Raw genomic sequence first — 23,678 nt, 5'->3', positions numbered from 1 at the left:
GACAGGTCAGTGGATAACCTCACACACACATAATACATACACCCTCAAGAGATAAATACACACACACACACACACACACACACACACTCACACACTCACTGATGCACAAAAACAGAGTGCAGATCAGACTTCCTACTTCCTGTGTTAAGCTTTCTTCTTCTTTTTTTCTGCTCTTCACAGTGCGTCCTTTACTTCCATGTTCATACTTGTTCTGATAAACAGTCGGTGCATGGATGGTTGCAAGCCTGATTCATTTCGAGGAGCTTCAGTGTAGAGAGAGAGAGAGAGAGAGAGAGAGAGAGAGAGAAGGTTTAAGTGACTAATTCTCACCGGTGTCACAAGAAAAACCACCAGTGTCTTCTGAGAGGAAATGCTTTTCACCTATTGGCTTGAGCGTGTTGCTTCAGACTGCACAGATACAGCAGCTTACAAAGATGACAGCTGCAGGGAAATCAACTGAATGTATTTTTTAAAAAAATAGGGAAGACAATTCAAGAGGGAAGAAACTGGTGACACAGCAAACCACATGACTTTTTTTTATATATATATATATATATATATAACCTTTATTTTTATTTGAAACCAAGGCAAAGCACATTTCAGCATCAAACAGTACAACACTGTTTCTCTAGACGATGTACAACTGAACACAAACCATTGCACGGTTTAAGAATAATATAGTGAACTTAACCATCTTTGAACAGAGAACTCTAAAAGCACAAAATTAAAGATTTAAAGTCCACAGAGGAAGGAGCCTACACAGCATGTGGGACAGTCACACAACTCCCATACATTCCTACCAGAGGGCAGAAAACGGCACTAAAGTGGGCGCAGTTCATCCTTGGTGCCTTGGAATAAAAAATATAGTCACGGTTCTGTGATTTTATTATCCGACACTCGTGTTCGTTTGCTGGAATGTTATGAGCTCAAACGCCTCGGCTCGGCTTCAAGGTGGCCGGACTGGAGCGCTCCAGCTCTATCTAGTGGCCACTCTGCAGCGCCAGGCAGAGGGATGGCAGTAACAAGCTGGGAGGGATGAAATAAGTTCAACCTCAGACACCAAGCCACCACAGGGGGGGGGGGGGGGGGGGCTGTGAGAAGTCAAAACACCAGCCCCCCCTGCACTACTTTCAACTAATCCGCATGGGATTAAACCTGCAGCTACCAGTAGAGAATAAAACACCCAACTGCACAGAGGAAGTCACAGCAGGAAAAGACGAGGAGAAAATACTTCTAGCGCAATACTCTTCCCTATATGGCAATAATGACACTTTAAATATTCTGCTAACCAAAAATACTAATAAAGAACATCAATGTGTTTCTGAAGAATTTTCTTCTGGATAAATGTACAATATAGTAACTTTCAAAGGTTTGCTTTCAGAACGGTAAACTAAAGACGAGCCGGATGCGGCACGAGAAGCCATGAACGTGTCAACGGGGGGGAAATGGGAATAAAAATGACATTCAGATGTAGTGGAAAAGGTTTGTACAGTGAAGAAAGAATATTCAAGTCATCTTTTGATCGCTCTGATGAAGAAGAAAAAAGACTAACGTACAAAAATTTAAGAAAAATCTGTCCTTCCCCTCAAAAATACAAGTACAGTAGAACAAATAAATAACTGTTTGGCAGATTATTTCTGTGCTGGAAAGCCTGATTTTTATATTATTCATTTTTAGTGGAAGTTGCATTTGTGGGACGAGTGGCAGTGTGTGCACATGCTCCTGTCCTCACACACATGCAACATTTACCCCCCCCCCCATTCAAATTATCAGACGAGAAGAAATTCAAGAAAGAATTCTTGGTGAAGTTGTTTCGTTTCCATAGAGCGATCAATAGTGAATATGTATGGTAAACACTCAGTACTGACCTCCACATCCCTGCTACACAATCTACATTAGAAATGTTCGTATTGCTGTTTTGTACCGATGTAATGCTGCCTGGATACCGTTAACACCTTCATTACTTCACTCGACCTTCACTGGCTTCGCCCCAGAGGACAAACGTACATTTTTCCTGTAAATGGACCAAAACAAAACAACAAATCTGCACAGACACGATGCTCTCTGGTGATGAAATGGGTGAGGATGGAGGAATTTGAAAACGAGTGGCTGAAAATGCTAAAGTGAAGTTTTGGCAGTTTAAAAGAGAAGTTTTAATACTGCATCAGGACATCGAAGGAGCTGGAGATTATTATAATTTATGCCAGAAAAAGCTGAGACGGCCATGCTTTTAGTATACTACACTTCCCATGATGCATTTCAGTAACGTCTTTTCATTTAATTCTCAAAAAAGCTGCCATCTTGACATTTTCAGTGTCCATTCAATTAAACCGACACGACTCATCAGGATGAGAAAGAAAATACTGGATTAGTTCGACATGTGGCAGGTAAACGCATGTTTCTGTAGAAAACATTTTCCTGCACTCAGGAAATGCGTCCAAAGCAGAACATATATCAGAGTTCAACATGCACGTTGCAGCAGCTTTAATAACAGAAATCTTAAGAGCGAGTTGTGCATTGGCGACGTAAACAGAAGCTTAGAAATGGAAAGTTTTCACTCAGTAATGGTCCGTAATGTTTGTGGTCAGAAGCAGTGGCAGTGTAGAAAACATCGGTTGTGCCGTTAATGAACAACCTCATGAACACAAGTAAAGGAGATTTAAAGAAGAAAAAAAAAAAGAAGCTCAGGTGATTGAGTGAAAAGTAAAATCTTAGTTTCTTTCAACAATAAAACGGCAGATTTGTTGCCATTTTTGTTCAATAATGTGCTCATGTCCGACCTTCTGGGACTCCCTTTAATTTGTGGAGCAACACTGCTGGACGACCTTCTGTCAAACCACTCTGAACATTTCCTAGTTTTCTGGACAGGATTTGGCATCAAACTCAAATAAATCAGAGCAATTTAGTCTTCGACTATAAACGAGAGCTCAGAAGTGGATGATATGACGTGACGGGACTTCAAATAAGACAAAATGCATGTGGCAGACAGCAAAAAGATCAATTCAGCCTTGAATAAAAGAGACAACATTAAGATATATTTCAAAATATTCAAATGTAAAAACCTTTCACATATAAATAGGAACAACCACAACAGAGTAAATAAAAGGCGAGGGTTGGAGGGGCGGGTAAAGCTGACGGAACAGTACAGTAACAGGGCTGAGAAGCCCAGAAACACATCACGAGGTACACGGAAGGGATCCTGGATGCAGGTAGAAATGTACAGCGGAGCAACAGGCGAACAGTGTTGACAGGTAGATGAGGGGAACTTGTGACGGTACAGTGATTCAGACACGTGAACACACAATCGACTCTCACGTCCGGATGAAACGGAATGACGGAACGCTGCCGACGTTCCTGCTCTTCTTCTTCCTATCATGGATGTGTTCCCACGAAAGCGACTCCCAGAAGTTCTAGTGGGCCTCCCTCCTCTCCTCACCCCCCCCCCCTCCTCCACCCCTCAGGGCGAGCTTCTGCGGGCTCTAGGCAGCGGCCTCCTCCAGCGCCGGCAGCAGGCCCTTCTCCGTCAGGTGGGCCTTCAGGGAGTTGAAGATGTAGAGCTGCTGGTCGGCGCGCAGGGCCAGGAGCTGCTGGATCACCTTGGTGGGGTTGGGACCCCTGGGGGGAATCAAAAACACACGTCCTCCATTCAACAAGCCGCCGATTTACCCCCGCCCACATGCAATGCTTTGTTGATGTTTTTTTTTTGTTTTTTTTTATCAAATTGATCAAAGACGGCAGTCGCGTTGATTTGACTCTTTCATGCATTTTGTTAAGGACTGTGGCACAACGTTACACAACATTGCACAACGTTACACTACGTTTTCAAGTGAAAACTGAAAACTTGGGACTGGGAGTCACGACACTCTGGAGGCCACCGTTGTTGTCCATCTAAATCCCGAGTCTCCAGCCCCGGTCCTGCAGGGTCGAGCTCCTCCCAGGTGCAACACGCCTGAATGCAATGAGCGGCTGTTATTAGGATTTTTAACACCCTTGGTGATGACGTCATCATTACATTCAGGTGTGCTGAAACAGGGAGGCCAGGGGCCCTCCAGGACCGGGGTTGGAGACCCCTGATCTAAATACACATGTGCAGAAAAATCTATTTGTCACAGCTGTTTTGCACACGTATAGCAGCGGCATTTCAGAAAAGTTGCATCCCCCATTGAAACACAAGTTTTTCTTTTCACTAGAAAACGTTATGCAACTGGAGCATTAGTCACCAGTCAACCTTGATTACATGTCTTGGAGGGAAGCAGAGCAGCTGCACTCAGGAAGAAAAGACAGAAACCTCCAGCAGCGGGTGTTTACCTGATGAAGCTCGCGATGTAGACGTTAACGAAGGTCGCCATGAGGTACTGACAGTCGAATCGATCCATAATGCCTCCGTGACCCGGGATCGTGTTGGCAAAGTCCTGACGAGAGGAAACACTATGTAAACTTACACCATGATGGAATATCAGAAGATGCATCAATAAGGAACGTTAAATACTTGCTGCAACAAAACATCATGAGAAACCGAGTGGAATGAAAAGAGGAGGAGGAGGAGGAGGTGAGCGTAAGGTTGATTTGCATTCACGCCGACTTGTTCCTGATCCGTGATACCTTGATCTTGAAGGCCCTCTTGAAGCCGCTGGCGAAGAAGCCCCCGAAGGGTCCCACGATGGAGGCGAAGGAGGAGAGAGCGATGCTGTGGATCTGGAACGGGTAGAGACGCACCGTGTTCTGTGGAGACACAAACAAAAGAGTGATGGCAACAACAACTTCAAAGCAAAATGCTGTTGTGGTCATTTCCAGAATTCCTCATTTAAAATCTTTGAAAATCAGAAAATGGTCACAAGCAAAGCCAAATATCCAGTGTGATCGACGTGTGAGCGTCCCGGAAGAAACAAGGTGAAGCAGCTTTGAGTTCCTCACCTGCAGAACAAACTTCCTGCTGACACACTCACTTCCTGTAGGTCAGAACTGAAAACACTATTCGATTGAGCTGTTCAATAAACAACACACTTTACTGACGTTATCACCGTTATCTTAAAGTTTTCACTGATTTATTCTTTTAATACTGTGTTTATTCGCTTTGTTGTCTTCCCTGCTTAAGAATATGTTTCTTAATCACCTTGTTTTAATGAATTTCTTTGTAAAGTTCTGTGAATTGCCTCGTGTCTAATGTCGTCATAGAAATTAATGAGCGTTCATTTTGTAGTTATTATATATCATAATGTGAACTCAAACGCCCACAAGGCTACGCATAAAACTGGGCATTGTTTTGGGTTTTTTTAAGACAGTCCACAATTGATAGAGATTTGTCAAGACAGCTGAACACAGTCCTACAAATACACTGCATTATCAAAGTATTGGGGTCACATCGTGTCGTCCCGTTTGAGGTTATTTGGTGAGTCCAAATTATCCAAAGATGTGAATTTGTGCGCATGACTGTCTCTGTATTTATCCTGTGACGTGTTCCCTCCTTCCAGTAAGTCAGGGTCACGACCATGAATAGAAAAGTGGACCAGAATGTTGTTCCTGGCCAGCCTCAGCTGGTATGACAGAGAACGACGGGCTGGTCTTACCCAGCCGGTGAAGGACTCCAGGACGCTGGGCAGAGCGTAGTCCTGCAGCTGAAAGAGGTCCGACGGCTCACAGTCCACCTGGAAGCTGTTGGAGTCGTTGTTGAACTCCACTGGACACACAAAGTAGCGGTAACCAGCCATGAAGTAGGACAGCTGCAAGGAGATGGAGGCATTGCTGATTAAACTCAGCTTGAATAATAGAGGAACTCTTTTTTTTTTTTCTTCTGTTTTACTCATTTGAAAATAGCTAATATGTGCTCACATCTACAACTGATATAAATGATCTTTCTTACTATGATGCCAAACACAATGGTTGAAAATAATCCACCGATGAATCCTTCCCATGTCTTCTTAGGGGAGAGCTGCAACGGCAAAAACCAAAGAGTTGACAGAATATCAGAAAACTGATCTGGAAACAACTGAAAAGAGGCAACCGACCTTAATGAGTGGCGTTCGGCCAAAGAAGAAGCCGAACATGTAGGCCATGATGTCGTTGCAGATCACACAGGAAATGGGAACAATGAACCTGTTGAGACAAAGAGGAGGTGGAACCGCGATCATCTGTCTGCTGAAGTCACTCCGGTGGCTCATGGGAGCAAAATGATGATGTCCTTTTAAAGCCATCAGATTCCATGTCTTACACACACAGTAGCTCCCCTGCGCAGCGAGAGAAGAGATAAATACTTACCAGATCATCCCCTCAAACAGGTTGTGAATGATGAGGTGAGACTGCGTCACCACGATCAGGAGGGTCACATGGGTCCAACCAAACTGTCCACACAAGACAAGACGAGCGTCAACAGCAGAAGAGCTTCACGCTGTCCACCAGGACGGGTGCTACAGATTTGTTGAAGCCCAGATTGAAATTCTATTTGGAACTTAAAGACTACAGCAGTCACTCCCAAAAACATTTGATTTGATTAGAAAACTGTTGAAAATGTTCATTATTAACAATGAACAAAGTTGCAAGAGGAAATTAATCTGCAATTAAATGGAAAGACAAGACAAAAAGTGCTAAACAATTATATTATTGTATGTAATAGTCCTCACTCTCTCCATCATTAATTGCAGAGTCACGTCTGTACATTTGTTAAAAAAATATGCACTGAGAGACTTTCTCCTCTTGATTATATCCGACAGTGAGAACGAAGTGCTGGGATGAGTTTGTTAAAGATCTGGAGGGAAGAAAAAAAGATCAACCTCAATCTCCTGAGAAGCTCAGAGGGTGAATGGTGTGACATGCTGGACGTACTGAGGAAGTCCTGTAATGATCAGCGTATGGATCCAAAGCTCTAGTTGTGGTTTCCGGTAGTGTTTGGAGTTCAGTAGCCATTATAAACACTCTTGGAGTTGCGGTTACGAGAGGTATGCCATCACCTCTGGATCATGCATGTGCAGGTGTGTGTAGAAATGAGCAGTCTGCAGTGCACTGTCGTTTTGGCATTTATATATTTTTCTGAGAAAAAAAAGCTGTAAGAAGCAGCAGTTCAGGGCCCAAATAGAGCCCAATGTCATTCTGAGTGGCCTAACTGGTCAAATAGAGCCATAATAACCTTTGAACTTTTACTTTTTTCTTGTGGTGAAAAGTACACGTGATCAAAATGTTGACTACTTCACAAAACTCAAAAGTTATTTTGAAAAATTACTACAATCTCAGCATGAAGCAAATTTTAATGAAACATTTTGAGGCAAAATACAATGAAATGTCCAAAAAAAACTTGCATTCTGGGTGTTTTTACAAACTCAGGGTGTCAGTGGAGCTTTGAGGCGAGTTTGATAACGAGGTATCTGGCTTTCATGGCAGCGTCCCTGGTGTCTCCGCTCAGGTTTTCTCTGGTACTTTTTCAATTGTCTTGGTGGTTTGGCAGACCGGCTTTGGCCCATGCATCTTGAGAAAATGCTGGAATAGTGTGATTGAACTTTAATGTTGCCATGAATCCTATTGATCCAGGAGAATAGTCGGTCCATTGTTTGACGAGTGAACAGATTTTCTCTGGTAAAAACTGTGTACTTCAGCCTTGATGTGACGTTTGCAGGACAAAACACCAGAGGAAACGCAGCGACAGACATTTCTATCACAGCGATGTTTGCCACTCTTCTCCATTCACTTGAGTGCCGGGACTTTAACAAACCTCATCAACAACCCAGCAGTGGCAGGATGCCAAGGGGGGGGGGGTGGGGGGGGTGTCTGGGCTTACCATGTAGAACTGGAGGCGGTAATGTTTCTTCACCAGACTCAACACGAACATGCAGAAACCTGCAAAGACAGATGGAGTCCCGGTGAGAGGCAGAAGCGTGGAGCCTCGGGGACGGAGGACGAGTCCTACGACAGAATCCAGGTCATCTTTGGTCAAAGTCGGGCTAAATTTAGCTCGACCTATTTCAAACAAAGACCGGTTAGATGGAGAGAGGAGCTCAGGACCACTGGAGCCATTTTACACATGACTGATGGGAGGGGGGGGGGGGGGGGGGGGGGGGGGGGGGGAATTTTACAGCAGAAAGTGTCGCAGTTGAATAAAAACCACCTGATGTTCTGACACGTTTCAGATTCTTAGTGTTGGTAGAAAAGAGAAGACTTCAGCGGCATGGATGCAGAGAAAACAATCAAGGCATGATGTACTTACAAAGGCAGAATTAAACAATACTGGAGCCTTTTTCTGATATTTTCTGACCATCCAGATGAGCACATGTATTTCAGTAGTGTTAAGTAAATTCAAATATAATCTTTATTAAGTTGACGGTAGAAAAGACGTATTTGTTTGATTCAGAGATTTTTTGACGCAACATTTCCAAATCTCACTAAACGAGTGCAAGTACATGAACGAAGAGACGTGCGTCATATCTTCAGCTACAGGATGTGAGTTTACTTTGGGGGGAAAAAGCCTTTATCAGCCATTTTCACTAATGCATAGATGGCATTTTCTAATTCTGAACGCTGATTGGAAACAAAGATAAAACTGACCAGGTTCTGCTTGTTAGACATACTAAATGAAAGAAAGTCCAGAAGTGATGAAAACCAACTCTTTTCAACGACTTGAGATGAATCTGGGCCTCAAGTTTCACCTGGAGTCTCACAGAAAACAGTTCAGGCTGCTTCCTTCCTCCTCACATCCTGTTTGGCATCAGCAAGAAGCTAAAGCAAGGCTGCAGCCCCGCTGAGTAACAAACTGCAGCACAGGAAGTCTCCCGGCTGTAATACTAATACTCTAATCAAACAATACTCTAATCGAACAATACTCTAATCGAACAATACTCTAATCGAACAATACTCTAATCGAACAATACACTAATCTAACAATACACTAATCTAACAATACACTAATCTAACAATACACTAATCTAACAATACACTAATCGAACAATACACTAATCGAACAATACACTAATCAAACAATACACTAATCAAACAATACACTAATCAAACAATACTCTAATCAAACAATACTCTAATCAAACAATACTCTAATCAAACAATACTCTAATCAAACAATACTCTAATCAAACAATACTCTAATCTAACAATACTCTAATCTAACAATACTCTAATCTAACAATACGCTAATCGAACAATACTCTAATCGAACAATACTCTAATCGAACAATACACTAATCGAACAATACTCTAATCGAACAATACTCTAATCAAACAATACTCTAATCTAACAATACACTAATCGAACAATACACTAATCGAACAATACACTAATCGAACAATACACTAATCGAACAATACTCTAATCGAACAATACTCTAATCGAACAATACTCTAATCTAACAATACTCTAATCGAACAATACTCTAATCAAACAATACTCTAATCTAACAATACACTAATCGAACAATACACTAATCGAACAATACACTAATCGAACAATACTCTAATCGAACAATACTCTAATCGAACAATACTCTAATCTAACAATACACTAATCGAACAATACACTAATCGAACAATACTCTAATCGAACAATACTCTAATCTAACAATACACTAATCTAACAATACACTAATCTAACAATACTCTAATCTAACAATACTCTAATCTAACAATACACACAAGCATGACATTAATGAGTCATTTCGCCTAAAACATATTTGACATAACTTGAACCATCAAGAGGTCAATGCAGTTGATAGATGAGTACAAACTGCAGAGTCAGACTTCGCCCCCCCCCCCTCCCCCCACTACAGGGCTGGCAGGTCACCAGGCTGAAAGGGACACTGTGTTATGACCCGTTACGAGTTGTGTGAATGCTGATGTGGCTGCTCTGTCTGCTCCTCGGTGTGTGTGTGTGTGTGTGTGTGTGTGTGTGTGTGTGTGTGTGTGTGTGTGTGTGTGTGTGTGTGTGTGCACGGCTTCTCTCAGTGACAGGATGTGGGTCAGCCGTGCTGCAGGTGGGGCGGAGCGTTCTGCTCATTCAAAGTGATTTCCAACTTCCTGCAGTGGATCAATGAGCCACTTCACTTGTTCACCAGCAATGAGATGTTCTGCTGAACCTTTGTAAAGAGTCTAGTTTGGTTTGTCAGGGAATGGATGATGCTATAAAAGGTGATATTTATAACTAAAAGTGTAAGGAGTCAAAAAAGACAGCAAGCCTCAACCTGTATTCACTATAGTGAAAACACATGAAATGACTATATTTGTTGTAAAACACAGAATTAGTCCAATTTTGAGTACAGATTAGGGTTTCCTCTTCATCAGTCACCTGTTCAGCCTCTCACTTTCCATTTCATTGAGCATGTGATGAGCAGCAAATTCAGCCAGCAGCTCCCCGAGTATCGGGTTTGTGTTCACACAGGATGCCTCTGACTACAACGGAGAATCTGTGTTTTATAGAGGCTTTGAGCCTTTTACACAATGAAAAGGTGCATTATGTGTTGGATTAAAAGCTTAAAATCAGCTGCAGGTTCCTCATCAGACACCAACTAAGAAGGAATGTCATTTAATGTGATTATTTCCCTCACTGATTGAAGCAGTTGGCACTACTGCCACACAGAGGACATCCTGGGTTTGACCGATGAATGAATGGACAGACATTACAAGACACTCTGTGGGGCCAAAATGTGCTTAAATACAAATTCAGTAATCTGAATTTAACATTGTATTACAACAAATACTACACACCTTATACCCAGAGCTCAAACTAGCAAAAACCTAAGAAACACAACTATTTAAAAGAAGTAAGATAGAGAAAGAAAACCACAAAGTGAAGTGAAGAAGAAAGTAAAAAGAAACAAAATAAGAGGCCCAGGCTTTATTTTCCATACTCGTTTTGTACCTGTGAGGTAGAGGGCAAAGGAAATGAAGCGATGGTATTTGCTGAGGATGCGAAGCGGCTCTTCCCTTTGCACCAGAGTGAAGAAGTAATCCGTCACCGTCTCGCCGTAGAAGAAGTAGTTGACGCACAGGAGGAAGTACCTGGTGGGGAAAGAGAGTTCAAACAATAAGTACAGTTCTCACGGCACCGTGACAGACTCTGAATTCAATATGCCTGCAGAGGAACTCGCCGGGACGGGACAACCGCTGTAAACTTCACACCACCGACTCACTTTGATCAGTTATCAGGTTTGTCCACGCTTGTGGCATAAGGAATGTCAGGACGCCGCTATGCATCACACTACAGGATAGAAAACTACGGCTACAATCAGACAGCACTGATTGGGGATTTCTGCTGATTTGATTGCAATGCTAATAAACAGTAAAGACTGGAGAACAAACCTCAGGACGTCTGCAACAAAATAAAACATTGGATAACACAGTGAGAAAGGCGTGAATGTGAATCTTTGCGAGAAAAAGTGTGCGGTCTGGTGTTGTGGGTCTGTCCTCACCAGCTCAAGGTCCTGAACCAGGGCAGGTGGTAGGAGTGGTACACACTGTACCCGATTGTGATGATCTCTTGGAAGCACTTGATCTGAACACAGAGGACCTACGAGGAGAAACACCACATTACCCGGAGGGGGAAAAAAACAACAACAAAAAAACTCGGCCGTGACAACTGTTGTGTCCTACTGACACAAAATGGCAGCCTGGACTATTTCCAGGCGATTCCCAGAAGACAGGAGGAGAAATCCTGCATAATAGAGAGCCAGGATCCCCGCTAATCCGTGAGGCTGAGCATTTGTGACGGAGTTCAAATGAAAGTGAGGAAAGCTGAATGTGTCATCAAGACCTGGAGTGTTTATTGTTTGTATGAAGTGATGAACGATGAAAAGTCACAGAGTTAAATCACCAGATTGATATACATTTTGAGTTTACACATGCAGGCAACAGCTTTATGATTTTTTGTGTAAACAGTCCTGTCCTGTAGGTCAAGGGGCTCAAGACCACGAAGCTGGTGTCAAATTACAAGTGCTTGACATAGCATGTTAGCAGTTTTTAGAGCAGACTTGGGCATGGTGAGGCCCTATGGTGGCCCTTCAGCTGTTGGACTGGCCTTCATGGTGTCACTGGGAAATCAACTACAAATTCTTATTTTTCGGTTGATCACTTCTACAAGGGTCACATTCTTACATTATTGGCCATAATTTAATAATCGGTTGTGTCTTGCACTTTAGTTAGCAATTGATACCTCACAAAAATGGTATTTTATAATGAGGAAAAAAAGACTATCAACAAAATTAATGAAATTTTTTTTTATTTTCTTGTACTCCACTCAAAAAGTAGACATGTAATCAGGATTTCCATACAAAGACTGGGACCCTGATTAGTCTTACTTTAAACTAAGTCGTTGCCCACCTCTGATTCAAAGGAAGGTTCTTAATGAAGAAAAACCATCAGCCTCCCTGCTTCTACTCACAATCATCATAAGCACCATTGGGCCCAGGTAGATGATGAAGAAGAAGAAGGAGATCATGGCGAGGGTGAGGATTCCTCGTACCCACCAGTTCTTCCATCTGTGGAAAACAGTCAGACACAACAGTAAGAAACCAAATGTATCCGCTCTGGTTCACAAGACGGCTTTACTGAAACGTTAACGGTGTGATCCCCGAGACACAACACTGTTTTTTATTTGTTTCTGAAGAGCTGGAAAGATTCCATTCAATCATTTGTTGAGTAACAATGTCTTTCATGCAGCTGCAGATGACTACAAGGCATCTCAACGTCAAATGCTTAATGAAAACACTTTGTGCAGGTAATTCCTATCTTTCTCAGGCCTTCAGGTTCATGATGATCCCTCTATTCTCTCTCTGTATAAATAAACATTTAACACAAACACACAAACATAATCTTGACTCATTGACCTCCATGAGTTTTGCTCAACAGACACAAATAAAGGCAGACACAGTAAAAGTGGTCATGTAGACACAATGTCACCTCTGGATGAGGCTGGACGTTCTAACAAAGCAGCTCAGAACATCCCAGTCGTCAGGTTCCCCAGATCACCTCACAATGGAAAGCACTTCCTCTCAGTTCAATGTAGAGACGAGTGTGTTTAGGTTCAGTGTGAGCAAACAGATGCTGGACTGTGAAACCTTTAGCCAAGATAACATGCAAACCCACAGGTTCATGCAGGAAGCTACTGGAGAGGCAGAGCAAAAGTCTGAAGGCAATAATACTCTGACATGTTTTGTAATTCCTGGTAACAAGCATAACGTAAAGACTGCTTTCTGAAATTGACCACGAGATTAATACTGGATCAAACCTAAAAGTTGAGCTCAACCCAATAAAAGTCGTTATTAAGGTGAAAGGCTTTCGTACGATGCAGCATCACAAATAATGATTGATTGGGAGAGTTGAGGTATCGATGTAACAATCTACACTGTAACAGACACAACAAGTGTTTAATAGAGTAGTAGTACAGTACTTCCTTACTGGCAGTGAATATTACCATTCTGGAACGCCTCTTTCATTTACCTTTTAAATGTTGCTACGTTTGTGAGGACAATGTGTTTGTTGAGCAGCAGAAACCCTGGGCAACTCCAAACCGCTAACTCTGCTCTCAACTCTTATTTGGTGCATCAGACGATCGAAAGTCTGGAGAAAGTAAATAAATCAGCCATCGAACAGTTAATTCACCAGCCTGCTCGTACATCGCCGCGGGAAAGCGTCTAATGGTTCGACCAGTATTTGTCACAAGTGAGCCATTGTGGCCGTTTTGCCCAATTTGGCACGAACGTCACGTCCAGGCTGATCTCACTGGACTCCACCGGGGCGGAGGGCGGGACTGCTGGCAGGACGCGTCATCCTTCGCACGCCCCCAGCTCTGCAGTCAGTGGATAAATTCACCTTGGATGACTGAAGAGGTGAGATTACCAGTGGTTGCATCACATATTGAACTCTCTCTGCATTCAGTTTGCCTCTAAAGGGGAGTTGTGTTTTTCCAGAGGGAGACGTTGCTCCACAGCATCAAACCGCCTGCAGCAAAACACGTCGGGTCAAAAGTGTATATGACTGCAAAGTGTAGCACCACTAGGAAGGAAGACAAACTTATAATATAATAAGGTGTTGAGTTTCTGAAGGATGTGTGGTGAAATCACATGTGACTGATCGGGAATGTTCACTTCCTGGTACGAGATGGTGTGGAGGACAGTGACAGCGCAAGTTGATTTTAACGTGAAACATCCGAAACTTTCCACACAAACCGAGTTTTAGTTCTTGTGTTTCCTGAACAAACCAGAAAGGCGGAGTTCCTAAAAGGATGTAGGTCTGCGTTGCTTCCACACACTGCTACAAACATCATCATGGCCTTCAGAGTTCAAGCGCTTCACGTGAATTAGTCCCACCAAACTTTGAAGAGAGTCTTTTCTACGACGACGCCACTTCCACGCGTTTGAAGATGGAAGCAAAAACCAGCCCATCGTTCATGCGAGTTGCTCTAAACAGAACCAGAGGCGACGTACAGAACGCAGGTTCCCTGAATGAGCGGGAGTCAAACGCAGTACGTTTATTGCTGCACACCTCGCGTTACTTCCCCCGCAGGATGAGCGTACCTTGACGAGAGTCCAGACAAGGCCTTGTTCAGAACCACGGGCGTGTCGTCGGGGGCGACCGGCACCTCTGGGACCCCCGAGTCCGCCTTGGCTTCACTGTCCGACGCCCCGTCTTTTTCCACCTTCGGCTCGCTGTCCGAGCCCTGCAGACAAGACGAGGGAGGCAATAGAAAACGCAAGTGTGTCTCAGTTTAAATATTAGACGATGGCAGATTAGAATATGGTTTGTGTGTTTGCTTTGCGGCATGTCGTTTCTTCCACGGGCTCCTTGTAAAAGCGTAATGTGCCGCCAGGCGGCACATTACGCTTTTACAAGGAGCCCGTGGAAGAAACGACATGCCGCAAAGCAAACACACAAACCATCAGCAAACAGTATTTACCCGATAACCACTTTTTACTCGCACGTATCAGCCCCTCACAGCTTAGCATCACTTGACCTCTACTGGACTTTTCAACTCAAACACAGGCAGTAATTCCATCAAGACGTCCTTGATTCAATCGGCACCGCTGACGAGGCCGACACCAGAAATGTACGTCAGAAAGATCACAAACCAAGACGTTTCCTGTGAACCTCTATAGTGTGCACAAGGTCGACAGGCAAAACCTTGCCAGTTTGCCTTCAGGCAGGAAACAGGTTCTCATCACCAGCTCAGTCGACATTGAAGCAGAACACGAGGAGACTTCACTGTCAGATTTCCTCCTGCTTGCCCACCCACTCACAAGTTGCACTCAGGTCACATGTCACCAAAACAAAAAGGACAATGAACGTGCGTCGACGTTCTTTTTTTTTTTTTTAAATAGTCAGAAAACGAGAAATTGCCTTGTAAAAACGACAAGTTCATTGCTGTTTTCTATCGTATTAAGTGAAAACGGCAGGACTAGAGTACTGGGCTCTCCGTGTGGGAGGCTGGAAACGCCATCCGCACAAATCTCCATACTGTCGATTTATCAGAAGCGTGTGTTTGCCTGACGGCGGCCCGCTTAAAGCTCACCGCCCCCCCCCCCCCCCCCCCGTCTCCATGGAGACGACGCTCAGACGGAAGGATTCGTTATACGGTGACAAGAGACAGTTTTAGGCTCTCTGCTCAAATCTGAGAGGTTGGGGTTTTCTTTTCGGGTCACGTCATCCTTCTCTCCTTGTCATCCCGACCCCCCCCCCCCCCCCCCGCTGACCTCTCTCCCGCAGCTGACCAAATTAGGCCGGGAGCCGTTTGCTGGCGTTCAGCCAGCAGATGGTTCCCCGTGCTGCAGCCTCTCACACATTCAGACAAAGACGGTCCTGCAGCTGCACCGTATTAAGGATTCGCCTCCCTTCATTTTCACCTTGAAAGCCATTTAATCAGGCGTGTCACACAACTAGAAAATATTGTCTTCTTTTTGGTGCTTATTTTTCCATAGCAAACTCAAAATCACTTGTTTTGTAGGACATGATGTTCCTTCCTTAAAAAGCTCAAAGTGCAAGCTGCTCAGTTCTTTTTTTCCTATTTGTTTGGGTGTCATGACGAGGAAGTAGTATGATCTTATAGTAGTACATGAATTCAACATAATACTAATACATAAAAACTATTTAAAGGTTATTTGTGGTCAGGTCATCAGAGCTGTTCTGTTGGTTTTCCTTCATCAATGATAGAATACCTGGTTGGTTGATTCATCCACCGAACTGTTGACTGAGTGACCAGCAAGAGGCTCCAGTGTGGCCCACCAAACCAACAACATCGCTTTATCTTTTTTTAAAGCAGAATTCTTAAGAGTAGCGGACACAACACACCACCGAGGACAAAGCTCAGATATTGGTGATGCTTTCATGAAAGTTAACTCCCTTGCGGTTATCAAACTAGCCTCACAGCCATGTTGTCATGGTGAGACTATAAAACATGCAGAATGCAACAGGTATTTTTTTTAGAATGTATACTCTGCTCCCAGCAGAGAAAAACTTTAAACTTTGAACATGAAGGTTATTACAACACCATTGTACCCGTGCGGCCCACTCAGGTTAATTGCATGTGAACTGAAATGTGTTTGACGCCCCTGCATTAGAGCATAACGACATTCAATTACACTCTGTGTTGTTGTTTGTATTTGAGATTGAGCTTACTTTGTGCATGCTTGTTTTTAGACATTCCTGGTAAAAAGGGACTTTTTTCACCCCACCGCCACTTACTCCCGCTGATGTGGGCTTGCAGAGTTCTTCTCCAGAGTTTATTTAAATGTAAGGCCCATCAGATGGTGACATAAGTGGTAATATTAGTAAAAACTCAAGTGGTTTCCATTCAGTTAACGGAGAAAAGTTGATTAAGACGAGTCGACGAGTCTGATAAAGGAAGAAGCTCATGATGCTGAAGTCAACTGGACATGAATAAAACACTCCTGAGTTAGTGTTTAATGTTTCTGGTGCTGATTAGCAACATCAGTATGTGTAGTAGATCGACTGTGCACACGCCTCGTCTTCAGCTCGGTTCAATACTGGGCATCAATGTTTAACAACAACATTTCACCGTTCCTCCAAACTGTCTCGAAGCAAAAACCATGTTTTTAGATCTCTCATCTGTGAGGAGCGATTCAAAGAAACTGAACTCCACTGCTTTCAAACTAGGCAGAATTCCATTCCATTTCCTTTTGAACAAATTAAAATACTTGTATGAAATAATGATGTCTGGCATATTGATGTGAAAGGCCCACTAGCTGAGTGCTGAAGGGGACGGACACACACACACACACACACACACACACATACACACACACATTCTCCGCCTGCTGGTTTCCATGGAGACAATATCCGTCATTCAGGATGCTCCAGTTAAAAATAGGTGCTCCTTCCACATAAACAGTCCTCCCCTAGCGTGTTGTCTTGTACACTTGAAGCTCCAGTGGCTGTATTTTCATTTCTTTTCATGTCCGAGTCATGAGAAACGGCTACATGAGAGATGTGGAGCATTCCGAGGAGGATTTCAAGGCTTTTTCAGCACAAATGGAACGCAGACTGAAACCAGAGGCTTGTGACTCACATCTTAAGCTGCGAGCTCATCAAACACAATTGTTTCTGAGCAACTGTCTTTAAATGCCGTTAATAGCCAAAGACCACACAAACAAACACACCCACAGAATTTCGAGTGAGTCATGTGACACAGCTACAGGACAACGCCACTGTAAGGCATTTTTACTTGTCATGTAGTTTGATCAAACAGTGGCTTATTGAAAATGGGTCACTTCACTCCAATCTCATTTCACAGTGATTATAAAGTTAACCAATTCTGAGAAATGCCACATTGGAGCAATCACACTTCTTTTGACTTCAGCGGAAAGTGTATTTAATGTGTGACTGTCGGTCAATCTCATGTTCAATTTCACTGAGTGTGTAAAATCACACACAGACCAAACTCACAGATTGAATGAGTGCTTGCATGATAAAGCTGCTGCAGAGACTGAGGTCCACTCTTAATATTTTCATATGCAAAGTATTCAAATCAGAAAACAGAGATGTAAAATACTGGATTAGCTTCCCCCTCGATATTCAACGTATACAACTCTTTAAAGGCCGAGACAAACTCGTACTTGATATTCCTCCCCAATAACACAAAACATGTTGTGGAATTAAAGTATCATCCATCATCACGACTCCTCCTCTTGTAGCTCACATTCTGTAAACTGGATGAATCCTCTTGCCTCATCTGATACGTTTCATTCTGTATAGTCACAAACATTCACCGGTTAAATTAAATGTTCATTCTGATGCTGCTATATGAAGGTTAATGTTCATTTCTTCAAACTATTTCATAATATGAAGGGATCGTGAGCTCAACGCAATAAAAGGTTCATATTTTATAGTTATTTTGAATCAGGAAGTGCAAAATATTCAAAACGCATTGAACAGAAAGTACATTTTGTGGAGTTTTATTTTAAACTAAAGTGTCTACTCAGAGAAATTATGCACATAAATGCTGCCAGGAGAAATCACCCATTTCTTTACTTATCAGGTGATTGCAAGGCTTCAGATGGGGAATTTAACAATTAATAAAAGGTTTGGGATTCTCGTGTTTTAGTTTTGTATTGTTGAACAGAATCAATATTTGAAATAAATGACGTTCTTAGTTGGACTCGTCAAACACGTACCTGGACCGACAACTAGATGACAGTCCCAGCAGGGGGCCCAGGAGTTGAAGACCACCGACTTAACCTGATTCAATCAATGTTTATTATTAAAGAACCTTTCATACAAAAAGTAATGCAGCACAAAGTGCTTTCTAAATCTTCTCCCTAATCATTATTCCTCAACATATGGACCATTTTCTGCCATTTCGTGTCCCACTTGAGTATCACTCTGAGTTTAAACAATAACCAAGCGTTTCTCAGTTCGTCACACTTTAAACTGTGCAAACCACAGCACCTGGGTGTGAAAAGAGCAAACTTTAAGCAGACGCTTCTCCTTCTACAAACATTCAACACTGTCAGATGTGACCTTGTTATATACTGCCAGTTATGAACTCTCATTTCCTGCCACATCCTCAAAACATGTATGAAGTTAAACAGTGATTCAAAGAATTGCCCCGAGTTTTCAATGTGATGGACAAATGGCCTGCAACCTGCCTTTTCCTGGGATCTGCTTCATCAGCCTGCCACCATGAGTTTTAAATAAATGGATGGAAAAATATTGTGATTTAGACGCGTCAATGTTTGGACCTTGTATGTTCTCCAGTGTGTGGCTGATGTGAAGTTAATTGGTGGCCGTAAATTGACCCTCGGCATGAATTTGAGTGTAATAGTCGGCTGGGATTAGCTCCAACACCCCGCCACACTGAACAGAATAACGCAGTATCGAAGATGGATGAATATTTCCAATCAATCACAGAAACCTTTGGGGTTTCAGTGACTTCCGCACATAATGTTTCTATCTTAGTTTGTTACAGTATGTGTTTTGCTTTGTACTTGTTTGAGGCTGCTGTTTGCTTCAGACTATGGTTATTAAAGTAATCTAATGACATGGCTGTCTCATACACGGGACGAGACAGGTTAGTTTTAACCCTACTGACGATGTGCTGTTGTAATAAACCTAAAACACCCTTTACACGTCGATGACTGACGACATAAAGCCAGAATTGAGGCCCACAGAGGGCCTTTCTCCTGTGCTGCTCTCACAGGCACCACGACTAAAAGACAAACAATTAGAGCTGGACTTAAAAGTGGCAGCTCTCTCTGGGATTCCCTGGCTGCTCTGTGTGGTGTGTTTCTGTGTGGGCCGCGTCGACCGGCTGCTTTTAGATGATTTCCGGTTCTCGGTAATCACCTCGTCCTCCGTGGATCACACGTCCATCACACCGTCACCACGCCCCTCTCCAGGCTCCGGCTGCACCCTGGGACTGACACTGACATCCGTACTGGCATCACGCAGAATGCACTTACGTCTCCTCCGCCTCAAGCCAGATTAAATGTAATAACTGTTTACGCAGCCGACTCCGTGTTGTTGTTGTTGTTGTGATTGTAGCACGGCGGAGCTAACGCTGCTAGCCCATCTCTGCTAAGCCGCCGTGGCTGCAAACAAGCTCCAGTAAACACCTGGTTTCAGCTAATATAACACACGGCAAACTGGGAAATTGGTCTGCATTAGTGTGTGATGGCAGATGACACGGTGAGCTTTGTTTTGAGATGTTTTTCTCCATGTTTGCCGTGAATGTGACCCGCCAACCAAACGTCAGTTTAATAATATTGCTATTAAATAATACGACGCTTTCTCTTGCACACAATGCAGCTTTATTTACATTCAACTCCAGTTTTATATACAGTGACGACTATTCTACGTATCGGCGTACATTAGATGATAATGTTGGCGCTCATTTCGCCAGAATGTCAACTTATCCACTCGACTCGGGGTTGTTTTCGAGAGCGAGTCGCACGCAGGAAGACGTGAAGCAGCATCAGCCAATCAAGTCGAAATTGTGAGCAGTTTGGCGGATGATTTGTAAGGCGTGTTTCCGCGGTCATCCGCGCGACACTGTGCCGAGAAAAACCGGAATGCAGTGTGAATCACTGCAATTAACTCTGTCATGAATGACAGCCGTCGATGTGAGGTCTGGAGGCGGGGAGCTAGCCTAGCCTTGGCGGTCCATGGAGGAGCGAGCGGGGGGCTCACCTTGTCCTCTGACGGCTGCTGCTGGAGCGGCGGCTCGCCGTCTTTGGCTCCGCGGTGCCTCAGCTCCGTCATCTCGGCGGGTCCAGGCGGAGGTCCTGCGGCTCCGACGCACAAACTGCTTCAGTGGACTGACAAGGCAGAAGACCAAAGCCCCAGCTAGATTTCGGCAGCGGCACTTTCCACTGGAAGAAGAACAGAAATACTAAGGACCAGGCCGGAAGAAGACATAAGCTCCACTTCCGGTTTTCAAAATTGACCTCCAACGACCACCGACATGCCTCTTTAGTAAAAGATACATTTACATCGTTGTGGGGGGGAAATCAACCGTAAAGTATCAAATGTATTTGATACTATGTACTTTAATAATTATTGCTTTAATAGATAATTGTGTGTTTCTGTGTGCGCGCGTGTCTGTATGGATTTTAATAAGATAAGATAAGATAAGATAATTACTTTATTCATCCCCGAAGGGAAATTGTTTTGTTGCAGCAATCTAGTACCTAGGAATTTTTATAAAATACAATAGAATAGAAATAAAAGTAAAAAATTAAAAAATTAAAATATAAAAATACCTGGGTATAGGACATAATGTGTGAGTGTATACAAATGGAATAGTGGTTAAAATCAATTTTCCAAAATAAATCTCGCTACATTTTCTACATTTTCATCACTCATAAACACGATCATTTATTTACAGAAACAAAGTGCTATACTGTCATTTTTATAAATGTAGTTTCTCCCGTCTGGGAAATCTGCTTTGAATGTGTTTACTGGTAGAATTAACTAAAACGTTTGCAACTGACTGCAGTTGCATGAGGTTAAAAAGTATTTTGAGGAGTTTTAAAAGAGTATATTGTATTTGTACATTGTATTTTTTTTTAAATGCAAGTTCTCCGATTAGAAAGTGAATTAAATTTAGTATCAATCAAGTAATTGAGCTTTGTTTTAATAGTTGCACAGCAGCCCTGTCGAAATAATTGATTTTGTGAATACTGATTTTATTGGTAGCTTATGTCAGTTGTTGTAGCGTGAATGTATAGTGATACTATGGATAATAATATGATCATAATAAATAATCAGCCTGTTGAGATGAAAAAAGGAGAACTTGATGCTGATATCCTGCATGAATTCTACCTTCTACAATTCAATGTTATCGTGCCAATTTATGTTAAAGTCATATCAATAAAACCCTTATAATGATGAATACAAACGTTTTCCCAAATAAGACTGGAAGGCTTCAAACTCAGTTTTAAACGCATCTTTTTTCACTTTCTACACTAGGTGGCAGCAAATGTCATTGTAATAGAGAAAGCTGTGCGTGTGTGTGTGTGTGTGTGTGTGTGTGTGTGTGTGTGTGTGTGTGTGTGTGTGTGTGTGTGTGTGTGTGTGTGTGTGTGTGTGTGTGTGTGTGTGTGTGTGTGTGTGTGTGTGTGTGTGTGTGTGTGTGTGTGTGTGTGTGTGTGTGTGTGGACGAGCACGTCTGACTTTGAGGGGACGTCCCAAAGCCTCTGTAATGAAAATCCTTCAGTAACTCTTGATGCGACTACATGTAGGGGGAAATATTACAGATAGACCTGGTTGTTATCGTTGACGTTTTAGTAGTTGTGTGTGAAACAAATATTAGTCCACAAAGTTTAGTCACATTGAATGAAGTGTCAAATCCAATGTGTTAAAAACATGTCCTCCACCCTACCAGGGACAATATATGAGCAGTAGAAAATGACTGTTGCCAACCGATACCCCCTAAATACTGCCACTACTATATGTACTTTGACTTTAAAAGCTCCCAAACTGTTAAAGCGTCATGAAGTGTAATATATTAATCACAGAATCAAGCTCATCCTCAAAACAATATTTTTCGTAAAGGATTATTTGAAGCGATAATCATGAGAAGCATTTTCAGTCAGAAGGAAATTTATTTCCAAAAAGTTGTTAAACAAGAGTCATTCCTCAATTTTGGGGCAAACACAAGACGCTCCTGGTCCCAAGACTCCTGGTTTAGAGGCTCCTGGTCCCAAGGCTCCTGGTACCAAAACTTCTGGTCCCAAGACTCCTGGTCCCAAGGCTCCTGGTACCAAAACTTCTGGTCCCAAGACTCCTGGTCCCAAGACTCCTGGTCCCAAGACTCCTCGTTTAGAGGCTCCTGGTCCCAATACTCCTGGTTTAGAGGCTCCTGGTCCCAAGGCTCCTGGTACCAAGACTCCTGGTCCCAAGACTCCTCGTTTAGAGGCTTCTGGTCCCAAGACTCCTGGTCCCAAGACTCCTGGTTTAGAGGCTCCTGGTCCCAAGACTCCTGGTCCCAAGACTCCTGGTTTAGAGGCTCCTGGTCCCAAGACTCCTGGTTTAGAGGCTCCTGGTCCCAAGACTCCTGGTCCCAAGACTCCTCGTTTAGAGGCTCCTGGTCCCAAGACTCCTGGTTTAGGGGCTCCTGGTCCCAAGGCTCCTGGTCTTGGGGCTCCTGGTCTAGGGGCTCCTGGTTGACGGGGCTCCTGGTTGACGGGGTCATGGCTGTGCTGGTCCTCGCTGAGGAAGCACCGGGTGAAGAAGGGGTGGGTCAGCGCTTCCTGGGCGGTCAATCTCTCATCTGGGTCCACATCTAGCAGCCCCTTGAGAAGGTCGACCAGCTCTGATCTTTCCTCCCACTCAGTTTCGTCCATGACCGGATAGAGGATGTGGTATATAAAAGTTAGGGTGCCCTGAGGGGTTTTCCTGGGTAAGAAATACAGCTGCTTGGTGAGAATATAAAATTGACATTGACAATTAGGAGAAATCTAATTTTTATCATGATTTGAGGTGCCCCCTGTGGGTGAGCATGCCAAATCACAGCCCATGCTATACAATGGGTCAGGACTTAACTTCATGCTTGTATCTCATTTAGGTTCAGAGATCAGTTATAGGACTTACAATATGCACCAAATTAAAAGTTCAAAGCTCAATGTTTCAAAACAGGCACAACATAGAACAGCCAAACCTTAATGTCATTGTCAGGGACCAAGTAGTGAGGAGATGAGGCAAACAGGATTTTCTGGAAAAGGGGTTTTATTTACCTAAAGAAA

The 23,678-nt window shown here is 43.2% G+C and overlaps 1 protein-coding gene across 1 annotated transcript; it reads right to left on the bottom strand.

Annotated features, from left to right (window-relative positions):
- Nucleotides 1-531: 531 nt before the first annotated feature.
- On the bottom strand, nucleotides 532-20,789 carry cds2 (CDP-diacylglycerol synthase (phosphatidate cytidylyltransferase) 2). The gene is made up of 13 exons (XM_080499372.1): nucleotides 20,623-20,789; nucleotides 14,499-14,641; nucleotides 12,365-12,461; nucleotides 11,397-11,494; nucleotides 10,847-10,986; nucleotides 7,766-7,824; nucleotides 6,256-6,338; nucleotides 6,006-6,093; nucleotides 5,861-5,929; nucleotides 5,568-5,720; nucleotides 4,603-4,722; nucleotides 4,309-4,412; nucleotides 532-3,615 (listed from the first exon to the last, which is right to left on the bottom strand). The coding sequence occupies exons 1-13, from the start codon at nucleotides 20,692-20,694 to the stop codon at nucleotides 3,480-3,482; spliced, it is 1,362 nt and encodes a 453-aa protein (XP_080355498.1). The 5' UTR covers nucleotides 20,695-20,789; the 3' UTR covers nucleotides 532-3,479.
- Between the last annotated feature and the right edge of the window lie 2,889 nt (nucleotides 20,790-23,678).

Source organism: Blennius ocellaris (assembly GCF_963422515.1).
Source record: "Blennius ocellaris genome assembly, chromosome: 7".
NCBI lineage: Eukaryota > Metazoa > Chordata > Actinopteri > Blenniiformes > Blenniidae > Blennius > Blennius ocellaris.
Note: the sequence above shows the minus strand (reverse complement) of the source record. Positions and strands in the feature narration are given on the sequence as shown.

What these genes read in the sequence shown, in the direction of transcription:
- cds2 (XM_080499372.1), bottom strand. Translation starts at nt 20,694, where the DNA reads ATGACGGAGCTGAGGCACCGCGGAGCCAAAGACGGCGAGCCGCCGCTC. An exon ending in AGCAGCCGTCAGAGGACAAG is followed by an intron (nt 14,642 to 20,622) that starts GTGAGCCCCCCG and finishes TCTTGTCTGCAG; the next exon opens with GGCTCGGACAGCGAGCCGAA. An exon ending in CCATTGTGTTTGGCATCATA is followed by an intron (nt 5,721 to 5,860) that starts GTAAGAAAGATC and finishes ATCTCCTTGCAG; the next exon opens with CTGTCCTACTTCATGGCTGG.